Below are 26,388 nucleotides of genomic sequence, written 5' to 3'. Positions count from 1 at the left end.
GGAGCCTGTGGCTGTAGGAAACAGCTTTTGTACTGAACCCAGCATAGAATGAAAAATTAAACTGTTTGAAACTCTTTAATCATTAACCACCAAATCCTCATCATAAGAGGATTGAAGAATAAGCTTCTCCTGTGATATCTTTTAAGCTGATTTTTCAGTTTGTGTTGATAGTTTGGAAACAGAATTTTGCTTTTCAGAACTTGCTTAAACTTTGAGAGGATAATGAGTGTGTATCTAATTTAGATTACTTTTACCACTATCACTTTTTTTTTATTTTCTTTCGACTCTTGAATCATTTGGCAGTTGTAAAAATGTTACAGTGGTGCTGCCGCACAGCGTAGAAGTCACTGACTTGGGGTTTGTTTACTGCATTACTGGTATCCTCTATCTCAATAAAATTATGTCTGCTTCTCTAAACAAGGTACTTGGCACGAGTTACTGACATCGAAGCTACCGACACCAATAACCCCAACGTGAACTATGGTATCGTGGTGGACTGCGGCAGCAGCGGGTCTCGGATATTTGTCTATTGCTGGCCAAGGCATAACGGCAATCCTCACGATCTGTTGGATATCAGACAGATGAGGGATAAAAACCGAAAGCCTGTGGTTATGAAAATAAAACCCGGTATGTAAATGATGACTGGGAACCAGGTGCTGCCCTTCCGTTCTCTGTGTGGCTTTCACATCTTTCCCTTTCACTCCTCACGGTTGTCACCCTCATCAGGGCTCACACCAACACCCAGTTCGACGAGGCGGAGTGAATGCTCCCCCTGGAGGTGGGCGGCAGCATGGAGTGTAATGAGAGCTGACCTTCAGGCTGCTGTCAGGGGAGACTCCAGAGAGGGAGTAGCTCGCTGGGTGAGCAGGAGTCAGCCAGGCCAAGGGGGTGGGGGGAGTGGGAGAGGGGTCGTCAAAGGGAAGGCTCTTCCCCGTGGGGGTGCAGGGCTCTAAGGCCAGGGTACAGTGCATTCCAGAAATGTTATTCAGGATGGTTGAAGCCAAATAGAAGGAATATGGCAAGAGATGGGAAGGGTGAGTGTGAGGGCAGGTTATGCTGTTCTAGAGCTGAGTTTATCTGGAGGGCACTGAGAGCCACAGAAGGATCTCAGGCCAGAAAGAGACACCTTTTTCACAGAGAACGGTCAGGAGATTGCCAGGGCTGGAGAGCAGGATGTGTTGCCGCAGGCTGGCAGAGGGTGGAGGTGTCCAGAAGAGATGAGAAGTGAAATAATATGAGAGGAACCAAGGACAGGCAAAATCAGTGAAACCAGCATGCATGCTGGGGTGAGGGAGAGGGATTTTATCAGGACACTGGCTGGGGCCGCTGAGTGGCCAGTGGTCTGTAGCGGAAGTTGAGTTGGGGTTTGCGTATGTGAGTTTGGGGGCGTTATGCAGGCAAGCACATAGCCATGTCCAGTGGGCAGTTACCCCACACTGATCTGGTGGTCGAGGAAGAGATCTGAATGGCTGCCTCTGAGATTTGGAGATCTGAGACATGGGTGGTGACAGCAGCCGTGGGAGTGAGTGAACTTGCCTGAGGACAGTGGGGGCCCGTTTCTCACGGGCAGGGGTGAGCTCATGTGCAGTTGACTCCCAGTGTCTGACACACCCTGTTGCTCAATTAGGGCTGTTTGATGACTGGGAAAAGAGTGTAAGACTGAACATTTTGTACCACCATCATTTAAAGCTGAGAGACTGGAAGAAATGGTCAGAGGGATAGGGAAGAACTGGGAGAGCTTGAATTTCTCTCAAATTAGCCACATTAAAGACACATGACTTTTTTTTCTTTTGTCCTCTTAATCCCCTACCCCCATCTTGCCCCTCCCAGATTGCTTCTCCCCACTGGTAACCACTGGCTTGTTCTCTATATTTGTGAGTCTGGGTTTTTTTGTTGTTGTTAAATTCACTAGCGTGTTTTATTTTTTAGATTCCATATATATGTGGTAACTAACATTATTTGTCTTTCTGTGTCTGATTCATTTCACTAAGCATAATACCCTCCAGGTCTGTTCATGTTGTTGTAAGTGGCAAAATTTCATTCTTTTTTATGTCTGAGTAGTATTCCATTGTATATATATGTGTGTGTGTGTGTATATATATGTCACATCTTCTGTATCCATTCATCTTTGATGGACACTTAGGTTGCTTCCATACTTTGGCCATCATAAACAGTGCTGCAGTGAACATTGAAAGTGTGTGTATCTTCAAGTTAAGTGTTTTTGTTTTCTTCAGCTATAGATCCAGGTGGAATTACTGGGTCATATGGTAGTTCTCGTTTTAGTTTTTTGAGAAACCTCCATACCGTTTTCTGTAGTGGCTACACCAGTTTACATTCCCATCGACAGTGTACAAAGGTTCCCTCTTCTCCACATCCTCACCACATTTGTTATTTGTGGTCTTTTTGATGATAGCCAACTGACAGGTGTGAGATGATATCTCATTGTGGTTTTAATTTGCATTTCTCTGATGATTAGTGATGTTAAGCATCTTTTCATGTGCCTCTTGGCCATCTGGATGTCTTCTTTAGAAAAATGTCTATTTAGGTCTTCTGCCCATTTTTTAATCAGGTTGTTTTGTTTTGTTTTGTTTTGTTTTTTGATACTGAATTGTATGAGCTGTTTATATATTGGATATTAACCCTTTATCAGTCAAATCATTTGTAAATATATTCTCCCCTTCACTAGGTTGTCTTTTTGTTTTGCTGATAGTTTCCTTTGTTGTGCAAAAGCTTTTCAGTTTAATTATGTCCCATTTGTTTATTTTTATTTTTGTTTCCTTTGCCTTATGAGACAGATTAAAAAAAAAAAAAATATATATATATATATAGCTATATATATATATAGCTACTATTTATGTCAGAGAGTTTTCTACTTATGTTTTCTTCTGGGAATTTATGGTTTTTGGTCTTACATTTAGATCTTTAACCCATTTTGAGTTTTATTTTTGTTTAGAATGTGAGAGTGTTCTAATTTCATTAATTTACATGTAGCTGTCCAGTTTTCCCAGCACCATTTATTGAAGAGACTGCCTTTTCTTTATTGTATATTCTTGCTCCTTTGTTGTAGATTAATTGACCATAAGTTTGTGGGTTTATTGCTGAGCTTCTGTTCTGTTCCATTGATCTGTGCGTCTGTTTTTGTGCCAGTACCATACTGTTTTGATTACCATAGCTCTATAGTATAGTATGAAGCCAGGGAGTGTGATTATTCCAGCTCTGTTCTTTTTTCTCAAGATTGTTTTGGCCATTCAGGTTCTTTTGTGTTTCCAGACAAATTTTTAAATTATTTGTTCTAGTTCTATGAAAAAAATGCCATTGGTATTTTGATAGGGATTGCAGTGAATCTGTAGATTGCCTTGGGTAGTATGGTCACTTTAGCAATATTAAGTCTTCCAATCCAAGAACATTGTATATCTTTCTATCTGTTCGTCTTCAGTTTCTTTCATTTGTGTCTTATAGTTTTCTGAGTACAGGTCTTTTACCTCCTTAGATAGGTTTATTTCTAGTATTTTATTCTTTTTAATGCAATGGTAAATGGGGTCGTTTCCTTAATTTCTCTTTCTGATAGTTCATTGTTCGTGTATTGAAATACAACAGATTTCTGAATATTAATTTTGCATCCTGCAACTTTATTGAATCCATTGATGAGCTCTGCTAGTTTTTTGGTGGCATCTTTAGGATTTTCTATGTATAGTATCAAGTCATCTGCAGAAAGTGACAGTTTTATGGAGAAGTTGTAACTTATTAGCTAAAATATCTCCCTATTAACATGTGTCCTTTTCCTGTAGGCATTTCAGAATTTGCTACCTCTCCAGAGAAAGTCAGTGATTACATCTCTCCACTCTTGAACTTTGCTGCAGAGCATGTACCACGGGCAAAGCACAAAGAGACCCCTCTCTACATTCTCTGCACAGCTGGAATGAGAATCCTCCCCGAAAGGTGATCTTCCCATGAGGGTGGGCCAAGCCAAATTGGTGGTGGTGGAGGTGGTGGTGGGTTTTTTTCCCTCTTCATCCCCCTCCTGTCCCTCCTCCTTGTCTTCCTCTTCTATCATCATCATCCAAAGGAAGACAGTCTGAAGCAATACCAGATCTATTCCCTTAGCTGAAACTCACCAAATATCTTTGAGTTTATTTATTTATCATGATAAGTAGTAAACTATGAAGTTGTCATTTTAAATGATTTTCTATTTTATTAGTTTCATTGTTTGCAGCTGTAGTTTTATATCTAGGAATCACGTAATTTACACAACCTCTAAAAATTCCTTCCTGAAATAAACAGTCTTTTCAGTGAATTGCTTTTTTTTTTTTTTTTTTGTCTTTTTCTTTTTGGGTTGGGGGTGGCAATTAGGTAATTAGGTTTGTTTATTTGTTTGTTTATCTAGTGGAGGTACTGGGGATTGAACCCAGGACCTTGTGCATGCTAAGCATGCACTCTACCACTGAGCTATATACCCTACCCATTTCAATGAATTGCTATGGTTTTAAAATTTACTGTTTTCATATAGGATATACCAGAGCCAGAGCCATAGTGTATTGTTTTTTTTTTCTCTCTTTTTAAAACAGAAAAATTCAGGATATCATATTTTGATGTGTAAATTTTTGGATTGTCTTGCAGCCAGCAGAAAGCCATTCTCGAAGACCTTCTGACCGACATCCCTGTGCACTTTGACTTTCTGTTTTCTGACTCTCATGCGGAAGTAATTTCCGGGAAACAGGAAGGTTGGTATATTGGTCTTCAACCTGAAATTCAGGAAGCTATTCCTTTCAGTCTTCTACATCTTTCCCATGAACATTTTATTAAATTACTCTTAATATTTTAAAGTTTGAAAAACTATAGCCTTCAAATATTATAGTTTTTAAATGGCAAAATTAGTTTCTTACATCTTTGCTATCCAAACATTAAGCCATTAAAAAAATAACTTAGTTTGTCTTCACCACATTTAGGAAACATATTTTGGACTCGTTTTGACAGAAGAGGTTTGTGTTCCTTGCCTAAATTGTACAGCTGTCTGGAATTATAATAAGTACTGAGCTGTTGGACCTTCTACTGATTAACTTGCTGGGCAGGGGAAATTATTCTTGACTTTGATACACTGAGAACATGTTCTGTTTTCAAAGAAGTAATTCTCCTTGAGGATGAAATGGCAATTCAATGAAATTATTTGGGGAATAGCTTGCTAGAAATTCAGACCAAAAAGCATTTATTTAAAAATCATCTGTCATTTCACCAAATACCTCCTCTGTGAAAAACATGATAGAGAATTCAAAATTGGGTGAAAGTCACATATTGCCATTGAGCTATTTACAGACAAGTAAGGTACACAGTTAATTGCTTCTGTAAAGTTTTAGATGCCATAAGGAAGATAAGTAAAAAGTACCATGAGAATTTGAAAGAGGGAAGCTTTCTTTTCCTCATGGCCTCATGGGGAAAGTGGCACCTGAACTGGGCCTCTGGGGGTAATTATAAATACAGCACGTCAAAGCATGGTAAGGTTAGGGCTCCGAGCAGGGATGGGAGCTCATTATAGGCAAAAGGAACGATGTGAATCAACACAGGTCAGAAAAGCTGCACTATGGACAAAGAATAAAAATATTTCAGTTTGATGGGATTACAGCCCTTTTGAAAGGTCATAGTAATATTAAAAGTTGAACGCGTCTTAGTGATGTCAGCGTCTTGGTGGTGTGAGCGGCTCCTTTTCTCTCTCCCTTCAATGAAAATAGAATTTTGACAAGATTCATGGACTCCCATGTTTATTGAAGCATTATTTACAATAACCAAGATATGGGAACAACCCAAACGCCCATCAGTGGGCGATAAAAAAAGATGTCATACATGTACACAGTGGAATATTATCCAGCCATGAGGAAGGAGGAAGGGTATCTTGCTATTTTGACAACATGGATGGACCTTGAGCACATTATGCTAATAAGCAAGATAAGTCAGGGAAAGACAAGTACCATCTGATACCACTGATTTGTGAAATCTGAAATAGTCAAACTATAAAAAACAAGAGTAAAATGTTGGTTATCAGAGGAGATAAGGTTGATAGTGTTTAAGGGTACAAACTTGTAATGAGTGGTAAATAAGCCATAGAGAGCTAATGCACAGTAGATGAATATAGCCAGCAATACTGTACTATCATGGTGTAATGTGGTAATAATATTGCCACAAGGGTAATCATATTATAATTTATAAAGGTATCAAAGTAACACACCATACCCCTTAAATTTGCATGATGTTATGTGTCAAATTTATTCAATTAAAAACATTGGACAGGTCTTGAATTCTCAGGCTGTGAAGTTTGGATGTGGTTCTGTAGGTCAGTCCAGTAGAGACTAGAGTGTGTTGGAGTTGGAGAGCAGGGGCAGGAAAATTGACTAGATCGCTGGACCAGCTTAAATCAAGGTGGTAATGAAAATGGGTAAAGACTGGATGTAGGAATATTGCAAAAAGAAAATCAGACTTGGGAGCTGAGTGAAAGCATAGGATAAAGGAATGGAAGAGGCAGAGTTTGCTTGCTTTTAAAGCCTTGCACTTGATAGGTTTAACTTCATTAAAAGTAAAAACTCCAGTATTTTCAAAACAACCTATAAATCAAAGGAAAACTGGTACCTTGGGAATTATATTTTCAGCCTGCACAAATGATACGTAACTATAAATTGTAAAGTTGAAAGTTCTTGGAAAACCACTAGGGAAAGATCAGATACATCAGGAGAAATGTGCTGTTTCGGGTGATGGTTTCACAGGTTGTCAGAGAGTAAGATAATTACCTTTGCACAGACTGCACTGATAGGAAGTATATAAAGTATTTTAAAACTTTACTCTTCTTATAATGTCTATAGGTGTGTATGCTTGGATTGGCATTAATTTTGTCCTTGGACGATTTGAGCATATTGAAGACGGTGAGTATCATGTTTCCAGGCACTGTGTCTGAAAACTGCAAGTTACAGTGTTTTCTGTTTCATGTGAAGGATGAAAAGGAGCTGCGTTGTGACACAGCTGGGTGTGTAGGAGGAGCGTGGGGGGAGCCGCTGTCTCACACAGTTAACTTGCTCTTAGTGGGAGGGGTGGGCTGGGTTTGCCTAGAGAGCCTTGAACCGTCCCATGAAAACAGGATTCTCATCACAGGATCCCACGTCTCTGGGTTTGTTCTGTTCCGATGGGTGTTTCCTGTTCTTTGCAGATGACGAGGCAGTTGTGGAAGTTAACCTTCCTGGTAGCGAAAGCAGCAAAGCCATCCTCCGTAAGAGAACAGCCGGTATTCTCGACATGGGAGGCGTGTCAACCCAGATAGCATACGAAGTCCCCAAAACTGTAAGCTTTGCCTCCTCACAGCAGGTTATTATCTGTACAAATTTCCTTCCGTTTGGTTTGGTTTTCATTTAACATGTCTCCATCCATTTTTGTTTTGTTTTCTGAGTCTGAACACATCTTTACTGTGCTTGCCGAGGTACCACCTTCTCAACCCAGGAGAAAGGAGACAGGAGGAACCAAGGCAAACCTCCGCTAGGCCGTTTGTTTGCTCATTGAAGTCAGCTGGTTTGTTTTCTGAACTTACTAGAGTTTTCCTTTGGTGTCTGTGTCAGCCACACACTTGAGTTTTTGTCTATATTTCCAGTCAGTTCTTTTCTCAACAGGTGTTGTAAAACTTACTATAATAGCGTCTGATTGCTTAAGTTATAATTGGGGAAAATACCTGTGTGTGTGTGTGTGTGTGGCTCAGACAGCTTTTGACCTTCCTGGAGAGGGCTGAGGTTTGTAGCCACTGCTCCCACGCTTCTGAATGTCCGGTTTGCTCTGTCATTTCCGCGTCCCCATCAGTGCTCTCGGCCGCTGCCTGTCGTCCCCGTAGGCTGGGCAGCCCTGTGTAAAGGGTTTCCAGATGCATTCCTGAGTTGCTCCACGTCTTTAAGACTCTCTCCCCATTCAGCTGTAGATGACACCAGAGTTTCCTACATTTCCCCTAGTGGAGTGTGTGGTTAGAAAAGACGGGAGCTGGACCAGCCTGCATCACCGCCCTGTCCTCACTAGCTGTGTGACCTTCTGCAGGTCACTTCACTTCCTTGGGCTGGTCTCTTCAGCTATAAATGTGCATGCCTCTCGCAGAGGGTCATCATAAGGTTAAATGAGGTAGTCCATACAGTGTATATGAGGCACTGACAGGCACCTTGTGTCGGCTGGATAAATGTTAGTGATGTATTTATTAAGTTCCTTAGAAAAATGCTTCATAAACTCAAGTGTTACATCTGGTGTTTCCCACTTCCCATCTAGACATGCCTCTAGAAACTATTACACTCTTTGTAAAAAGTCATGTTTTTCCCCCAAGATAAAGTAAAAATACATATAAAAAAGCAAGTTTAAAAAAAATACTATAAAATCAGGAATAAAAATTGCCCATAGATGCATCAGATGCATCATCCAAAAATATTATTGTTAGCATTTTGGTGTATTTCTTTTCATTCTTTTTTACCTATTTATAGTCTTTAAAAATATGGTTGTCATAATCTTACTGTTTGTACAATTTTTTCCCTTTATGTAACAGTGCCTAAGCATATTCCTTCATAAACTGTTACCATAACTAACCCTTCCTCAGGATTGTACATTTTGATGACATCCATTTCTTCCTGTCACAGAATTTCCAAGGACATCTTTGTGTATAAAGACTTCTCAATGTTTAGGATAGTTTCAAAGCATAGGATTCCATAAGTAGATTTAGTAGATCTATATTGCTAACTTCCTTTTTCAGAAAGTCATATCAGTATCACAAATGTGCAGCCCATCTGAAATTTCTTAAGTCAGGATTGTTGTGTTAATTTATTAAGAAAGGATGCTTGGGAAATGCGGAAGCAGAAATTTTTGCTCCTTTTTGATAAGAAACCTTTTAGATCCCTCTTTTTGACAAGATTTGACAATATTTGTGTATTGCTTAACATATTAAAGTTTGTGATCCTTACACCTGCAGGAGGAAGTAGCTAAGAACCTGCTGGCTGAATTTAACTTGGGATGTGATGTTCACCAAACTGAGCATGTGTATCGTGTCTACGTGGCCACGTTTCTTGGGTTTGGTGGCAATGCTGCCAGACAGAGATATGAAGACAGAATATTTGCCAGCACAGTTCAAAAGAACAGGTAAAGCACCTTCCACTGCACAGCAGTCACTTTGAAACCTAGGTCTGTCCTCATAGGAGACACATCCAGGCAGAGCAGGGAGACCTCAGTCAGCAGACGTATGTCAGCACTGTCAGCTTGTTACCGCCCTGCCGGCCGAGCTGGGAGAAGACACAAAAGAACAGCGGAGTCCTGCCTCCGGCCCCAGCCGAAAGGGGGTCTCTCAGCCCACGGTTCCCCCAGTGGATTAGAAGTTTCACTGTCAGGATATTAAAGTGCTTTGGTGCCCTGGGTGTCGCTAGTCCAGATTACAGAGTCCTGGGGAGACTCAGCACCTGGGCCACTCAGGCTCCTGGAGGCCTGTGGTAAGTGATGGTAACAGTGAATTATGTGATGTCCTGGCGATGTTGTGGGAAGCCAGCCTGGGCAGTTGTTTAGTGGGTAAGACCATAGTGAAGGAAGTTATTCAAGAGAAAGAAATGATCTAGAAGTCAAAGTTAGTGGTTTTAAACATGTTTAGCAGTGAAACTTTTAAAAATGAGTTTACAAAGAATTCTGATACAGGAAATATACAAAAACACTTTATCAGTTTGAATTTATTTTATAAGCTTTAAGTGTATAGCAATTATTTATTTGAAATTAGTCCATAAGAACAGAAAAGCCGTTTGGATGAATTAAAAAAATCTGAAATCTGAGGTTATGTGAAGTATCTTCTTAATTACGGTGCTTTGTTTTGTTTGTTTTGATAAAACATTCTGAGGGGAAAATCCTCATTCATAGACATAAACAATAGTGTATTTCCTTGACCGATTTAATCTTTGTTCTCGAGGTATATTGATGTACAGTATTATCTAAGATTCAGGTGTGTAGCATAGTGGTTCACAATTGTACAGGTTATATTCCATTTATAGTTACTATAAAATGCTGGCTATAATTTGATCTTAATAAACCTGTGGAGGCCTGAACTTTAAGAAAGGCCAACTCAGAGTCAGTCAGTACCTCATTTTCCAAAAACTTGCATATGTGAATAGGAAAAGCAATAACAACTTATTCTTTGTCTGCTCTAGACATTAATTGAATAGTGTTAGTTAAAAGATTACGAGTCCCAGTTTCTTTTTAAAAAATGGTCTATAAGATAGCACAGTTTGGTATAGTCATTTTTAGTAATAGTCTTAAAAATATTTTGTAAGTGGCATTCGAAGTAGAATTTTGTAGAAACACCTTCTGCAACCCTCATTTTTACTAATTGGTTTTAATGTCGAGAAGCTGGTACTTCTTAATTTAGACGTAGAGAACCTAAAAACTGTGGCATGAAGCAAACATTTGACTCATCTTGGACTTTTATAGTAATTATAAATACTAGTCATCACATATGTCATGAATTGAGCCTTGAAATGCCTTTTTATCTCTTTGTCATTTAGTAGTGATGATTGTTTTTTTAAATCACTTAGACATTTTTAATTAATGGCAAAGACTTTAATTTATTACATTCAAGTGGATTTTGAGTTACCCTGATCTTAGGAATAAACAGCTTGTCTGTTGAATGGGCAAGTAAAACCCTTGACCTAACGTCAGTGACTGAATATTAAAGTCAAGTGGTCAGCACCTTTAAGGCCCATATGATGTCGTGATACCAAACACTAACATAACTCCAGATGCTGTAAGCTCTGTTCTGTCTCTGAGTTGCTTAACAGTGAGCACATGGGGTGGGATGACAGATTTGGAGGTGTCGCTGAAGTAGTGAGCACAGTGCGTTCAGTGAACACAGTTCTCTTTCTGTGGGACTTCTCAGGGCCTGCGGTACAAGAGAAACTTACCTACAGCAGTTAGGATCAATAGTTAACTTAAAAAAAATCAGTTAAAACAGAGAATCATAAGAATAGAATCAAAGCTCAAGCGTTTTGTTTCAACTTTTGCATTCATTTGCTAACCTTTTGCTCTGGACTCAAGTCTTGGGCTACATCCGTCGTGTCTCCATCATGCACTGCACCTACTCGTCTTAAGGTCATTTTGACTTTCTTTAAAGAATACCAAGGATGTAAAGACATCTGTGAAGCAGTTTGATACCAATTCCTCCTAGATTTTTTACTAATTTTGCCAACTTTTTATTTTTTGTCTTGCTAACACCTAATTTGACAGCAGTTTTCTAGCAGTTTGCTTTTATCACATTTTTCGAAGGCATCTAACCTAGCTTTCACAGGACCAGCAACTTCTTTTCACAGTTCATGCTTCACCCATTTATAATTAAAATCACAAGCACCAGTGGCAAAAACAGAGCTGGGAACAACCCAGTGGGTGGCATTCAACTGCAGTGAGCAGGAGAAATATACTAACCATGGACCCTCAGTGGCCATAGGTGCCAGGCTGTGACACAGGGCATGGGAAGCACGGGGCAATCTGACCAGGTCGTAGAGTCCCTGGACCCTGTTAAGGTGTCTTCTGTGTGCAGGTGCCTGTCATGAATCTTCAAGAAGGGCTGGAGTCCGTGTTTTCCTAACTGAATATTCCCGGGAACCCTTTTGTGTTCCACAGGGCAGAGTTTGACAAACGCTGAGTTACAGCCACTTCACACAATTTTCTGTCGGTCTCATGTTGAAGTTTCTCCTTGTCCTGTAGGCTCCTGGGGAAACAGACTGGGCTGACTCCTGATACTCCATACCTGGACCCCTGCCTGCCCCTGGACATTAAAGATGAAATCCAGCAAAACGGTCAGACGCTGTTCCTGCGGGGAACAGGGGACTTTGACCTGTGTCGAGAGACCATCCAGCCTTTCATGAACAAAACGAACGAGACACAGACCTCCCTCAATGGGGTCTACCAGCCCCCTATTCACTTCCAGAACAGCGAATTCTACGGCTTTTCTGAATTCTATTACTGCACGGAGGATGTGTTGCGGATGGGGGGAGACTACAGCGCCGCTGCGTTTACCAGAGCCGCGAAGGTAACCTGCAAGGAAACATCTCCCCCGCGTGTCCTGGGGAGGCCGGTGCGGACGGCAACGGGGCCCCGGGCACGGGAAGGCACGGTGGAGGGCGGACGGCTGCGGTGCAGCTCCCTGGGAGTCCTGTCCCCTTGCCTGGGCGAGAGAAATAGAGCAGAAGCAAAAAGTCCTCTGCGAGCCGACTTCTGCCCCCACTCCGTGAGCTGCACTGGCCTTCGGTGGCTCCCAGATTCTGGTCCTTTACATTTCACTGTAATTATGACCTGACAGTGCTCCTCGCAGCCTCGTTGTCCCACCTGCCCTCACTGCCCTGGGCCTGGCCTCTGTCTGTCACCTGCACAGTTGCAGGAGCCTGCTCCCAGTTGGTCTTCCTTCCCTCGTTCACCCTCTGCACTGCTCCCAGTGTTCTGTCTGAAACCCCATCACAGCCACCTGGTCTCCCATTTCAAGTCTTCAGCGGCTTCCTGTGGCTTCCAGGATGAATTTCAAATATCTTAGCCCGTCCTCCCCGCCCGGTACCTCATCTCCCCACCTGGCTCTTTATGCTCTTATTATTGCCCTCCCGTCCGCGCTGCCTCCCGCTGGGTCTCCATCTGTGCTCTTTCCTCTGCCTGCTGTGCCCGTCCTCACCCCCTCCCCCGGGCTGAGTGCTGGTCTCCGTGTTCCCTGTGGCAACTTTCACGGCCTCTCTGAGCCTCAGCGTCTTCATCCTTTAAATAGAGGCCAGAATAGTAGCCATGTCAAGGGGTTGCTTTAAGCGTGACATTCAGGAAAGGCGCCAGGGCTGTTCTGCAGCTCTGTGGTGGAGCACGTGCTTAGCATGCCTGAGGTCCTGGGTTCAATCTCCAGTACCTCCATTTAAAAAAAAGATTCTGGCACAGTGTTCAGTGAATACCAGCGACTGACGGCAATGTCATTACAAATAACTTCAGGAAGAGGTGGCATCGCTGTCCCTGCTCTTAAAGACAGAGCCTTCCGGAACCATCTTTGGTGCCCCCAGAGCCTGGCAGCCGCAGACACAGACGTTCATCTGAACTTGCTGAAGCACCGCTCTTCTTTTCCGAAAGTCTGTGCCCGTCACGTGCAGTCACGGAGGCAGAAACTGAGCAGTTTTGAAGAGGCTGGTTGTGGGCAGTGAAACTCTCTTTAACAAAAAGTTTGGCCTCATTTTAAGACAAAGAACAAGCATTGCCTTTGCTAATCAGTAGGTATGCACTGAGCGTTTGTGTGTCTCATCTTCATGGGACACGTAAGTAAGTTAAGCTTGTGTTTCCCTAAGTGGAAGGATGTGTTGTTTATGGATAGCAATCTGGTAAACACTTTAAAATGAAAACAAAATTTAATAACCCTTTACTGATGATTTTTGGGGGGTGAAATTTCTTTCAGGATTATTGTGCAACAAAGTGGTCGGTCTTGCGGGAACGTTTCGACCGAGGACTGTATGCCTCTCACGCCGACCTCCACAGGCTCAAGTAAGTCTTGGACCACCTCTCAGCCTGGGCCCCCGGCCCCGACCTGCCTGTTTATCCCGGTCAGTCCCTCCCCCTCCCATCTACCCTGGGCTCCTTTCAAACAGACGGCAAATACTCACACCCAAACATATGTCACTGTTCTTTGCTCGGTTTTGCTGTCCCTCCACTTGGAGTTGCCCTTTGCCTGTTGCTGTCCTGCCCCGAGGTCAGAGGTCAGATGCTGTCCCTTCTGAGTCTTCCTCTGTCTGCTCAACCAGACTCCCTGTCTCTGCATCTTTGGAGCACTCATTATATCTGTGGCATTTATCATGTTGTGCGTCATTTTACAGTTATTTGATTGCTTTTAAAGAAAATCCTCTTTCATTCTAAGTCATTTAAGTACACTGACTGTCTTATTATTTATTATATCTTATTACTTGCTTAGCCCAAAAAGCAAGCATCTGATAAATTTTTAGAATCATAGACTGTCAGAGTAGAAAAGGACCCTCGTGTCTTCTCATTTTATGATAAACTGAGGTCCAGAGAAGCTGGAACTTGCCCAGCATTTATTCCATACTGAATTGACTAAGTGGTGGAAGGCCTGAGGGGAAAAAAAATCTCTCTTGCCACACATTAAATTATACTTGGACCAAGTTTTATGAGCGAATTGATTTTGACAGGTGGATGGTGTGGGACAAGGGGCATAAACTAAGCAAATCAGCCTGGAATGCAAACAGTTTGGCTCTCAGAGCGTCGGCCTCCTGAAGCCTGTGCACCCGTGTTGGTCACAGAGCACAAGGCCAACTTGCGTACGTGTGTTTTGACCAGTGAATCAGTCCCACTCACATGTATGCTATTCGTAGGTATCAGTGCTTCAAATCTGCCTGGATGTTTGAGGTGTTCCATAGGGGCTTCTCGTTTCCCATCAACTACAGAAGTTTAAAGACAGCCTTGCAAGTTTATGACAAGGAGGTTCAGTGGACCCTCGGAGCAATCCTCTACAGGACCCGCTTTTTACCCTTGAGGTATGGCTAGGAATTTGGTAACGAGAATCAAACGGAAGACGATTCTCTGTATCTGAGGCATCGCGGCGGTGGTGGGTGCGGGTGCTTGAGGCGCTGTTAGCGCTGGCCGTGGGCGGAATGGGAGAGTCGGTGAAGCCTGACTTGGTCTCCCCCAGCAGTGCCTCCTCCCTTCCCACCACCCCAGCATATGCGGCACCGAAGTGTTTGATTATTCTCAACTGTCTGTTCCCTAGCCTCTGCACAGAAGGGTTCATTCTGGGGTTCTTAACCTTCAGGCCTTGGACTCCGTCTCAAAATCTTGTTTTTAATGCATGTAAATATATAGGTTGCAGAGGAAGCCATTGTACTGCAGTACATTTATCAAAATATTACAGAAGATAAATTTGTGATATACTAATATATGTTCTTTATCAGCACATTAAACAACAAGGCCCGGCAACAGAATTCATGCTTTCTGTGGTTTCAGCATAGTGATGCCTAGCCGTGATATTTTGAGGCATCTGCAAAACACCACAGTGTGATGTAAGAGATCATGAGTGTCACTAGAAACAAAGGCACAAGTCTTGCTGATGCTATGACAGTTTTTGTCTGCATTCAGTGGAAATACTGCTTTACAGTCAGAGACTGGGAAAAGAGCATGTGCCTTTTTTCCCAGTCAAGTTCACAGACCCAGTTGTCAGTTGACCCCCCCCCAACATAAGAATCCTGGTTTACTAATAAGTGAAGTATTAGCTGTTTTTGTGGGGTTTTCCCCCTTATTTAATTAAGCATCTCCCAGCAATAGGTTTAGCTGGGTTAACTGCAAAAATTGTGAGTAGTGGGTGTTACTGATCACAGACACATGGTTTGGTTCCACATTGGCTTCTGTGTATTAGTGACACCCTCACAGTTCTAAATTTTTCTGTGTTTTGTTACCCACGTTATTATGACGGTAACAGCTACAGACTTACAAATACACTTTCGCGTGTTATCTTGTTCGCACTTACAACAGCCCTCTGCTGGGCCACATCCTCCTGTGTTTAGAGATGAGGACACAGCCTCAGAGGCTGAGTTACAGCTTCTGTCTGCAGAGCGGAGTCCTAAACCAGCCCCCCTCCCCAATGTCCCGGGCACCGTTTCAGCACACTTCCTGCCTGATGAGTGAGTCCTTCCGTCTGCTCTTGTTCCCCTGTGGGCAGAGACATCCAGCAGGAGACCTTCCGGGCCAGCCACGCGCACTGGCGGGGCTTCTCCTTCGTGTACAATCACTACCTGTTCTCCGGCTGCTTCCTGGTGGTCCTGCTTGCCATCCTCCTCTACCTGCTGCGGCTGCGGCGCATCCACAGGCGGGGCCCCCGCAGCGGCACGACCACCACCCTCTGGCTGGAGGAGGGCCTGCCCTCCCAGAAGATCGCGGGTACCTTGTGAACCGGACTCACAGCCCCCGGAAGACTCTAAAGGAAAAGCCATTTTTGCCTCAGGGTTTCTCCTCTTCCTTCTCATGTGGTGGTGGTTTTCCTTTTCCCTTTTGGTTTCCCTGAAACAAAAACAAAATCCATTGTTCGTAAACTGTGCTGCCCTAGAAGTACTGCGTTTAGCCGTTCTGTGTGCGGCTTTAAATTGAGGAGTAGGAAAAAGGGAAAATCACTTCATTTTTGCTGCATAGGACGTCTGCCAAAAAACACTCTGACACTGGAGGGAAATGCCAAGGCTGCTTTCTGCCAGCAGGGTGGGACCGCGGGGGTGCTTTCGCAGAACCAAACACCAACTGACTGAATTGAAATCCTCTTTCTCCCTCTGTCCTGAAAGCACTAACCTGAAGAGGTGCTGTTTAGTTTTACTTACTGTTCCGGGCTGTTGCTATTTGTTTTCTTTGCAGGTTTAAAAAACCAAAACCATTTATATCCAACTTAGAGAGATATTGGCACCGGGAGGGAACAGTGTTTTAAACTGAGAGTGCAGAGACCTGAAAAATAGGAAGTAACGACCAGAGCGCTCTGTGTGTGTGTGTGTGTGTGTGTGTGTGTGTGTATGTGAGTGTGTGTGTGTGAGAGAGAGAGAGACGCTGATGAAAGAAAATGAGGCAACACTGTACTCTTACTTTTAAAAGCACACACTTCAGAATTCAGTGTTTCATTTCATTTCGTTTAGAAAAATCAGTCCCCATTACTGTTGTCTTTTCCTGATCACAGGTACTTTCTTTACCCCATCTTTCAGCAGCCTTAGAACACTGTGTGTGTGAGCGAGTTGGAAAATTCATGGTCTCGCTGGTTTCGGTGTTCGTAGAACCAGAGCTGGTAATGCCAATAGGCACGTCAGGATTTCTCGGTAGAATATTTGTCCTTGTTGGGTTGTGTCCAGTTTCTTCCATCTTCAAGTTGGTACCCACCCCACTGTTACTTATCAATTGTCTCAGCAGTTTTACCTCGGAGACCCCATGCTTAGCCTGACAGAGTCTCCTTATTACCTTGTGGTTGAGGTGGTGTCAGCAATTCCACTGTAAATCCGACCAAGAGAAGAATTTCATCCAAAAAAAAAGTCAGCTCACATTTTGAGGATAACAAGTGTGACAGTTTAAACAGAAACCTAAAAAGGACAACTGGGTTGATGTGTGTGTGATTGGTTGTTTTTCACCTATTCATTTAGTTTAGAAGCTTCGGGAATTCTCATACATTATTTTTAGGTGATACTCTGTGGGTGTGTGTGTGTGTGTGTGTGTGTGTGTGTGTACACGCACACGTGCACACTATTTCCTAACTCCAGAACAGCTAAATTCATCTAGTTGGTAGCAAATGTATATTTTGAGAACCATCAGCTGCTTTTTTAAAAAAATTACTGGTGAGAGAAAGAATTCTGATTCTGAAGCCCTTATTTAATTTAGAAAAAAATTGGATTTTTATCTTGATTATTAACTACTTTAAAAATATGACATACTGTATATTGATGGCTTAAAAGATTACAAATTTATGAAAGAAATGCAGATCCTCTTACTCTGCTCTTCAAAGTGAGTATTCTGACAATGGAAAAGCTTTTGGTAGACAGTTTACCTCTCAAATTTAAAAAGCAGCTTGGAGGAGCTGTGTGGTGTTACAGCATCTGATGTGTAGAAAGACTTGTTTCAGAGAGGGTGGAGACAAATGTGTCTCAAAAAGTCCAGCTTCTTTAAATGCTGGTCTCCAGCTGTTTAGACCCTCGGTCCCTGGTAAACACTGTTCCTTATCAAGATGCAGCCGCACATGCGCTGTGTCATGGATGCCCCAGAGGCAGAGTGAACTGGCCTGCTTCTCCTTGACTTCTTAGAGGGGTTTGCCCTGGGGCTGTGGGTGGCATTAGTGGTGAAGAGGAAGGAAGTTCACATACTAGCTTTTCTACCACCAGCCATTTGGAGTAGTAAGGCCCTAACCTGCAGAATGAAAATTTCCCAATGCCTAGAGTATGTGATTTTGCCTTTCAAATCAAAGCAAGGAGAAGCCAGCACAGGCTCAGATTTAAATAGGCCTTAATGAAGACTTCCTACTATAAAAAACTGCTTTTTAAATCAAGGATGCTCATCTGGTCCAGCTCTGTACTATTTGGGGAGCGGAGTAGAGACCAGCACGGAGGACCCAAGGCTGAGCACTCCCCTGCCAGGACCTACCTCACTCTCCAAAAGAAGCCCCCAGGTGAGGGTTCCAAGGCCCAGTGGCCTTGTACTCTGCACAGCTAGGTGCCATGTCCCGCACAGGGCAAGTCTAGGAGACCCTTGAGCCGAGAACAGTGTTTCAGTTTTTAAAGGGTCATTAAAGAAAGAAAAATAAAAAGTGATGGAAAAATAAAAAGCAACAGGGACTACGTGTGATCTGTAGAGCCTCAAATATTAACTAAATGTCCCTTCACAGAAGATGCTGCTGACCCTGCACAAAAAGTCTGTTCAAGAACAGGTGCACAGTCCCATCCTCTTCATTCCGGAAGGTCGCTGCCACTTGTGGGCACAAAGAGATGGGCAAGAACAGTGACCAGACTTCAGTCTTAAAATAGTTGTTTTTGCACCAGAATTTCACTTGTTATCTTTTCCTCTAGATTCTTTCCAAGATCAGTTTTCTAATAAACCAGGAAAAATACTGCTCCCCACCCCCCGCCAGCAATTTTAAACATGCTGTTCAGGGCTCACTACGTTGCGTTGAGACGTCTGCAGTCACGGAAAGGTCTCGGTAGTTTTTCACCGCCTGGTACCACTGGCGGGAAGACCGCCAGGATTTCCTCTCCGTGACGCAGGTGCAGGCTGGGGTGAGAGGCTGCAGGAATGGGCTTAACTTAGGAAGCAAAGAACTCATCTCCATGAAGGGCAGGCCAAGAAAGCAGTAAAATCTGAACACTTTCAGCAATAGGAGGCAAAAGAAGTTGGACTGGTGGGGACTTGCTAAGAGCCTGGCAAAGAGAAACGTGTGTTAATAACTCTTGGTGGAAAGACGCCTACTGCTGCTCCTCAGATCTCTGGAGGACACTCTCAGGATTTTACAATCCATTGAAGGACATCACATGAGAAGTACAGGCTGATTTGCTACGAGTGGTTTACACCCGTTTCCACCCTAGACTCAGCCGCGCTGCCCACCCCGGGGGTAAACTGAAGAGGCGGCCGTGGCTCGGCCTGGCCGCCTGGAGGCCCAGAAGGCCGCCTGCTCACCACCTGTTGTCACAGCTGTGCGCCCAGGTGGGCAAGCTCCGGATGAACAGGTATTTGAATTTTAAACTCAGGCCTATGGAGGATCCTTTTCCTTACAAGAAGCCTGCACCACTTAGCAAGAAACTCAAAAAGGCAAGCGTGTTTTCCAAGCTTTCAAAAAAAAAAAAATCAGCTTTAGAATTTTGTGTGGTGACGTGCAATGCAGCAGAACTACCTGTAAGTTAAACTATTTATTTATTTCTCTTCCAGGGTATTGTTTTTATTAGGTTGATTTTTCCCTTCAGTAGTGAATGATGTGACCAATCAAGGAGATCTCTTTGTTCTGCTAACTCAGATTTGATTTTACAGTTGGAAATTGTATCAACCAAGGGAGCATCTTTAAGTGTTTTTTATTTGAACGATGTTTTCCATTCAAAGTAAGAATACTTATTTTGGGGGATGGTTGTGATGTCCCTCCACTGTCTACATTTGGCAGCTTCATGTTGTCACACTCCACATGGATGGGTGTTAAGAATCAATAAAATGGATGTTCATCCGCTGGCCCGTAGACTCTGTGTGAGCTGCTCTCTTGTGATTTAAATAGGTTTTTCTCTGATGTCTGAATCTTGGTACTTGTTAGAATGTTTAATTGAACTTGAATCTAAATTCAGTAAAATAAATTGAGTCTGACTACGTACACACACTGTGCATTTGCTGTATTTAATGGGCACATAGTGCAGTGCTGCTCTGTGCCCTGGGGTGGGGGGGTCCTAGGCATCCTGTGGCTCAAGGAGAAATACTTACCAAGTTGTAACGTTAAACCATTCATCATTTATAAAGGGCGTTCAGAGACTACTATTTATAAGGTTGGTTATCATTTAAAAGTAGCTGTTAACAATATCTAAAGTATATATACATGTGAAAAAGAAATGAATCAAACCAACTTTTATGTATTTTGTCTTATAAATAGCCAAATCAACGCTGACCTTATATTACACCATTTTGTGATTAGATCTAAGCTTAAAGCCATCAGCTTATTTCGAGAAATACGAATCCCATTCTGAGTGTTACTAACAACTATCGGGGGCTGCCCCTTCTCAGCTGTTCGAGAATATAGAGGTTTTGTGGAGGAGGAAGGGCCCGAGCCATAACCTGAAAATAGATGAAGAGACAGATGGGAAGGGAAGGGGACCAGCTGTTAGGAACAAGAAAACTGAACGCGGGGACGATCCGGGGAAGGCAGAACCAAATGGCGGTGTGCGCAGGAGTGCTGTGCCGAGCCACCCACAGCAGGAAGGAGGGGATAACGGTGTTAAGGGGGAACCCACTAAATAGCTTTTGAGGCAATGCAATAAATACAGGCCTCTGTGCCGGAGGGTAAACACATTAAAGTACACCTAAGGCATCTGAAGCTGTCTAAATTTTATTCCACTCGATGGAAGAGAAGTAAGTGCCTGTTTCCACCAGCTGCCCGTTAGCAGATCTGAAAGGCAGCAGTTCTGGGTTTTTGTTTGTTTTTCCTGCTTCCATTTGCCCCATGAGTCTGGAATGCACAAGCAGATCTTTTTTTTTTTTTTTTTTTTCCGAGATCTTGAAATGCTAATGGTTTGCACGGAGAGATTTGCAGGCATCTCTGTCGGAGACATACTGTCTGCTTATCGAAAAGTCATCAAAGACAGAGGAGCGCCCTTTCTCCCAAAGCCTAACATGGGGATTGGCCTGGGGCGTCCTGTCCTGTCCGGAGGAAACCTTCCACCCTGAAGGGTCCCCCCAGCCCCACCTTGTCTGGGGAGCCTGATGGCCTCAGCCTTGATCTGCCGCCTCCTACAGAAGGAGAGTTGATCTGCCGGCTTTTCCTTTGTCTTTAGCAAGCTTAGCTCCCCTCCCAACGCAGTGATGCCGCTTTCTGTTAACACATCCATTAAGGCAGCCGAGGACCCGTCAGGGAGGCCAAGGTGCTTGGCCGTCCATCTCGGCCCATCACCCTTGATCCTGTTTGGCAGGTGAATGCAACCGGGCTCCAGACTTCACGGCCACTTAAACATCTCTATCAACAGCCAGTTGGTTGTGTGTCGGAGACCCAAACAAGGAGCCCAAACAAGAAAGCCCGGCCTTGAGATTTCCACCCTGAGACAAGTCCTGAACGCTCCTCACAGGACATGGCAGTGATGGGCACGAAAGACGGGCTTTTCTCTTAAATACAGAAACTCAAAGGAGGGAATGAGGAGATTTTTTTTCTTCTCCTCAGAAAAAGAGAAGGGGGAGAAGCTGGTCTGTGGCCAGGTCACCGGAAGACAGAGCGCCTTCCTAATTCCCAGCGTGGTCGCCCTCTTTCACTGCATTATTTCTAGGAAATCCTTGGGCTGGCCCTTCTCGCTGTTCTGCCAGGTTTATAACTGGTCATTTAATAGCACCTTTCACCCTTTTTTGTCTTCGTGCTCATGAGTTGGGAAGTGAGCGATTTTGGAAGATGAATCATCCTCTTCTTGCCTGTGATTACACGTGACTTCAGCTCCAAGAACCAGACTCAGCTCTTTCTCCTCCTCCGAGTCCATCTCCACCTGCACAAGCTTGATTTATTACCTAGGTTTTAGATTCAAAAAGATTGAGAAACCTGAACGTTCAGTGGGCCCTTCCCAGCCTTGTAAAGTTCTTTATTTGGGTCATGGCAGCAAAACAATTTTCTAGAAGTTCCTCGCCGTTCTCCGTAGTGTTCAAATTAATTTTAAAATCCTCTTCAACCGTCTGTGGCTCTGTTGTCCATCGGTCTGTCTGTCCCATCCCTGAATCCCCTTAAATATGGATCGGGTCTTGTGCCTACTTTTGTATTTCTATATTTATAACTAATCCAATAAAGAAAACAGCTCGAAGCACATAGCATTTCATAAATATTTGTAGTCTCATAAAAAAAAATCTGGTTTCTTTGTCAAGTCACTAACTCTAGGCTCCTTTCCAAAGCTTTTATTCTCGATCTTCTTTCTTCTCTCCAGATCACAGAGTTTTGTGCAGATTTAAAAGCACAAGCAATGCGGTGTGAAGGGTGAGAGGGAACCCCAGGCTTCCCTCTTGGTCATCTGTCCACGCCTTCCCTCCTATGAACTCTGTGCAGGGAGTGTTGCGTTTTAAAGCTTTATGTAGTAGAGCAGCCACTATGGAGAACAGTATGGAGCTTCCTTAAAAAAACTCAAAAGAGTTACCATATGATCCAGCAGCCCCACTTCTGGGCATGTATCTGGATAAAACTCTAACTCAAAAAGATACATGTACCCCAATGTTCATAGCAACACTATTTACAATAGCCAAGACATGGAAGCAACCTAAATGTCCATCGACAGATGACTGGATAAAAAAGAGATTTTATATATTTTTTTATTTTATTATTTTATATTTTACATATAGATATATGTGTGTGTGTGTGTATATCACAATGGAATATTACTAGCCATAAAAAAGAATGAAATAATGCCATTTGCAGCAGCATGGAGGGACCTAGAGATTACCATATTAAATGAAGTAAGGCAGACAAATATATGATATCTTTTATATGTGGAATCTAAAAAAAAAATGACATAAATGAACTTATTTACAAACCATAAATAGACTCACAGACATAGAAAAACTATGGTTACCAGAGGGGAAAAAGGTGGGAGGGAGGGATAAATTAGGGGTTTCGGATAAATTAGGGGTTTGGAATTAACATATACACACTGCTATATATAAAACAGATAAGCAACAAGGATTTAGTGTATTGCACAAGGAACTATATTCAATATCTTGTAATAACCTATCATGGAAAAGAACCTGAAAAACATATATATTCTTTTTCATATTCTTTAAGATTCAGATTCAAGAATCATTTTGGGGGGAGGGTATAGATTCGTGGTAGAGTGTATGTTTAGCATGCACGAGGTCCTGGGTTCAATCCGTAGTACCTCCATTATAAATAAATAAATACACTTATGTACCCGCCCAAAAAAGAACAAAGAATCATTTTGCTATACATCTGAAACTAACACATCATAAATCAACTGTATTTCATTTTTTTTAAAGCTTTATGTAGAAAAACTTAAGAAAACCAAATTTACTTCAAGTGATTTCCTTCCTTCCTAACCATTTAGTCTTGAAAAATAAAATGAAAAGAAACCCCAAAATTAGTCACTGATGAGTAGAGATAAAGTAAGATAGCTATTTTCCAAAGCCCAGCTTAGAGAAAATAATTTCTGTATGTTGACCTTACTCTAAGCATAGCTTCAGATTTTTTTTTTCCTTCTTAATTGTCCTCAAAATTTAGTCACTTTTTAAACCCCACCCCCAAAAGCACCACATGCAAGGAAAGGGGAGAGGATGGATTTAGCTGCATCCAAAGGAAGGATTTCTGTCCAACAGCCATCACGATCAAAGCTAACAGGTGGCAGACCAAAGGAGCATTTGCAGTGACTGAAATTGGAAAAGGATTAATACATATTATACAAGGATTCTTGCAAATCAGCAGGAAGAAGGAAATCCAAAAGAAAAATGGGCTGTGGGTGATTCACAGGGCAAGCCCGAGTGGCTAACAAGAGGAGAGAAACTGAGAGCCAGACCTGTGCAAATGGAAATAAAGAGCGGCTACCTTGTGCCCCTGTATTGGCAATGATGTGGGGACAGTCACTTCTGTACTGCTCATCCTGGTGAAGACCCCAGTCTGGGAAGCAAGCTGGCAGCACTTTAGTTAGCTTGTCTGTGTCCCAGATCCAGTGTTCCCCAGGGGCATTTCTCCCTGGGTCCATAAGGGACAGAGGATGCTCTCAGCAGTGTTATTTAAGGTAAAGGTGGCAGCTGCCTGCTGGGGGGCACTGGGCAGCCATCAGAAACGGTGAACTAAACACAAGAACAACAAAATGGATGGATCTTAAAAACAGTTGAATACTAACAAAGATATGAGCTTCCTAGCATAGTGCCATTTATGTAAATGTAAGGCCCGCAACACTGCGTCTGTCTGTGTGAGGATGTGCATGTTTCAAATACCAAACATTAAAGTGCAGATTATGGGGGATACAGTTGGTTATGAAAGGAGGACAACTGATAACACTGGTCTCCTTGTTTTAGGCTGACCAACCACACCCATTGGCCCAGAGTTTCCTGGTTCTCACACCCCAGTGAAGCCTCAGTTCAGGGCCCACGGGGGTGGTCAATTACCCCACCCCCAAGTCTCTTTCCAACAAGGCAGCCCTAAAAAACCCAGTTCAGATCACAACACTTGTTTGGCCAAACCCACCCAGTTGGCTCCTCTGTTTCACTCAAAGGATGAACCAAAGTTTTTATAATGGCCTACAGGGCCCTACACAATGTGCCTCCCCCAACTCCACAGCTCTCTGACCACATCTGATCTCTCTCCCCACCCCACTCCGCTCCAGTCCCACTGGTCTCCAGACCTTCCATGACTTGCCGTCCCTGCCCACCTGGCCACCTCCTTAAAGCTGGCACTGCTTTCCCTCCCCAGCACTTTCCATCCCCCTTACTGTGCTCTAATCTCTCCCCAGGGTACCACCTTCTAGCACACTGTACAGTCATTGTGTTCCCTGGGAGGCCGCTCTACCCGAAGGTAATTTACAGGGAGGGGGTTTAGTGTGTTTGTTTCAGTGTTGAATTCCCAGTGTCTGGCACAGGGCCTGATACGCAGTAAAGGCTCAATAAATATTTGTGGAATGAAGGAAAATAAGATCCTTGCAGGAAGGGGCAACAATGAGCTTACACCCAAGGGGCAATGGATGCTTAACTCTACCCTCTCCCTCTGGGGTGCAGGGGCAGGAAGCAGGGCTCAAATGTCTTCCTTTATTGAACAGAAAGAAAGTGCTTCCTACACAGAATTATCCTAATAGCGTAAGAGCTTATGATGTGCCAGGCAGCCTGTTGTAAGCACTTTATCAGCTCACATTATCCCGAAGACAGCATCTTGACGAGGTGCATTTATTGCTCTCACTTTATAGGGTGTAGAAACAGCCGTGGCGAGGTTATGTAACTTGCTACACAGCTAGAAAGTGGTGGGGCTGGGACTTGGTGTCCAGCCCCCCCCACCCCCACCCCCATCTCCAGTGTATTCCACGGCTTTGCTGTTGGGTAACCGCAGGGGCTGGAGTCCACCTGCAGGTCCAGCTGCAGAAAGAGATGTCGCCACCTAGCGGCTGCTCTTACCTTGTGCGCGTGCGCACTCTCTAGCACGTTCTAGGAAGAAATGGTTCTCATGATGAAATAGTTAACGACTCCTCAAAAAGGGAGGGAAACCAGTGTGAGAAATGAGCGAATTCACTATCAGATTTGAACACACTTCTGCCAGTTATCAATAGATCAAGCAGCAAAACTCAGTTCACTGCTCTTAAATCACATGCCAAGTAAACTTAATATATGGACATTTATAGAGTATTTACTTAGAAGCACATGTAGAACATTTACAAAATTTGAGCTTAACAAATTTTGAGCAATTAGTTTCCCATAGACCATGTTTTCTCACCACAGTATCATTATGTTAGACATTACTAACAAAATATAATTTTTTAAACTCTTAATATTTGAAAATTTAAAACACATTCCTAAGCAACTCTTATGCCAAAGAAGAAGCCATACTAAGAATTAAAAAATAACTAGAACTGACCATTAATGAAAAAACCCTTAGTCGGATGATTTAATTGGCTGGTGTCCCTGAGAAGAAACAGGAGTGGACCTGAGGTTCCTTCCTTTCCAGTCAAGATCCGGGTGAGTGTGTGCTTTAGAGGTGGCACCACTAACAGCTGCCAATTAAAAAATAAAGTAAAATACAGTGTATCCCCAGGGAAAATTAGAAAGTGACCACATGGGCTCAGGGAAAGGTGCAGACTCAGAAAAGGCCTAAGAAGACATTAGTTTCTTCTGAGGAGGCTCTTTGGCAGAGAGGCAGCCTTCAACAATATAAACAAACAAACAAACCAATAGCAAAAGAAACAGCAAATTTTAGGGAAAGGGGAGAATCTGGTTTCCACAGTTATCACATTATTAGATTGAAATGTCCAGTTTTCAACAACAACAACAATGAAATCAGAAGGCATACAAAGAAACAAGAAAGCATGGCCCATTCAAAGGGAAAAAAATCAACAGTAACTGTCTCTGTAAAAGACTTGAGGGCAGATCTATTAGACAAAGACTTTGAAAGAACTGTCTTAAAGAGGCTCAGAGAACTAAAGGAAAATGTGGAAACAGTCAAGAAAACAACATATGAACAAAATG

General features: G+C 43.0%; 1 protein-coding gene across 2 annotated transcripts in view; it reads left to right on the top strand.

Annotated features, from left to right (window-relative positions):
- The window catches only part of ENTPD4 (ectonucleoside triphosphate diphosphohydrolase 4), a 29,604-nt gene extending 9,756 nt beyond the window's left edge, over positions 1-19,848 (top strand). The window contains exons 4-13 of one of the 2 annotated variants that reach the window (XM_031442207.2): positions 422-627; positions 3,789-3,939; positions 4,618-4,721; positions 6,846-6,905; positions 7,187-7,317; positions 8,966-9,132; positions 11,728-12,052; positions 13,439-13,524; positions 14,367-14,528; positions 15,707-19,848. In XM_031442207.2, coding sequence (XP_031298067.1) covers positions 422-627; positions 3,789-3,939; positions 4,618-4,721; positions 6,846-6,905; positions 7,187-7,317; positions 8,966-9,132; positions 11,728-12,052; positions 13,439-13,524; positions 14,367-14,528; positions 15,707-15,935 — 1,621 coding nt within the window. In that variant the 3' untranslated portion in view covers positions 15,936-19,848. Of the gene's footprint in view, positions 1-421; positions 628-3,788; positions 3,940-4,617; positions 4,722-6,845; positions 6,906-7,186; positions 7,342-8,965; positions 9,133-11,727; positions 12,053-13,438; positions 13,525-14,366; positions 14,529-15,706 lie in introns of both variants that reach the window. The other variant, XM_031442206.2, reaches the window with a different exon arrangement.
- The last annotated feature ends 6,540 nt before the right edge of the window (positions 19,849-26,388 follow it).

The sequence above is a fragment of the Camelus dromedarius genome, chromosome 36 (assembly GCF_036321535.1).
Source record: "Camelus dromedarius isolate mCamDro1 chromosome 36, mCamDro1.pat, whole genome shotgun sequence".
NCBI classification, from domain to species: Eukaryota; Metazoa; Chordata; class Mammalia; order Artiodactyla; family Camelidae; genus Camelus; species Camelus dromedarius.
The sequence above is the reverse complement of the archived record's forward strand: the minus strand, read 5'-3'. Positions and strand labels throughout refer to the sequence as shown.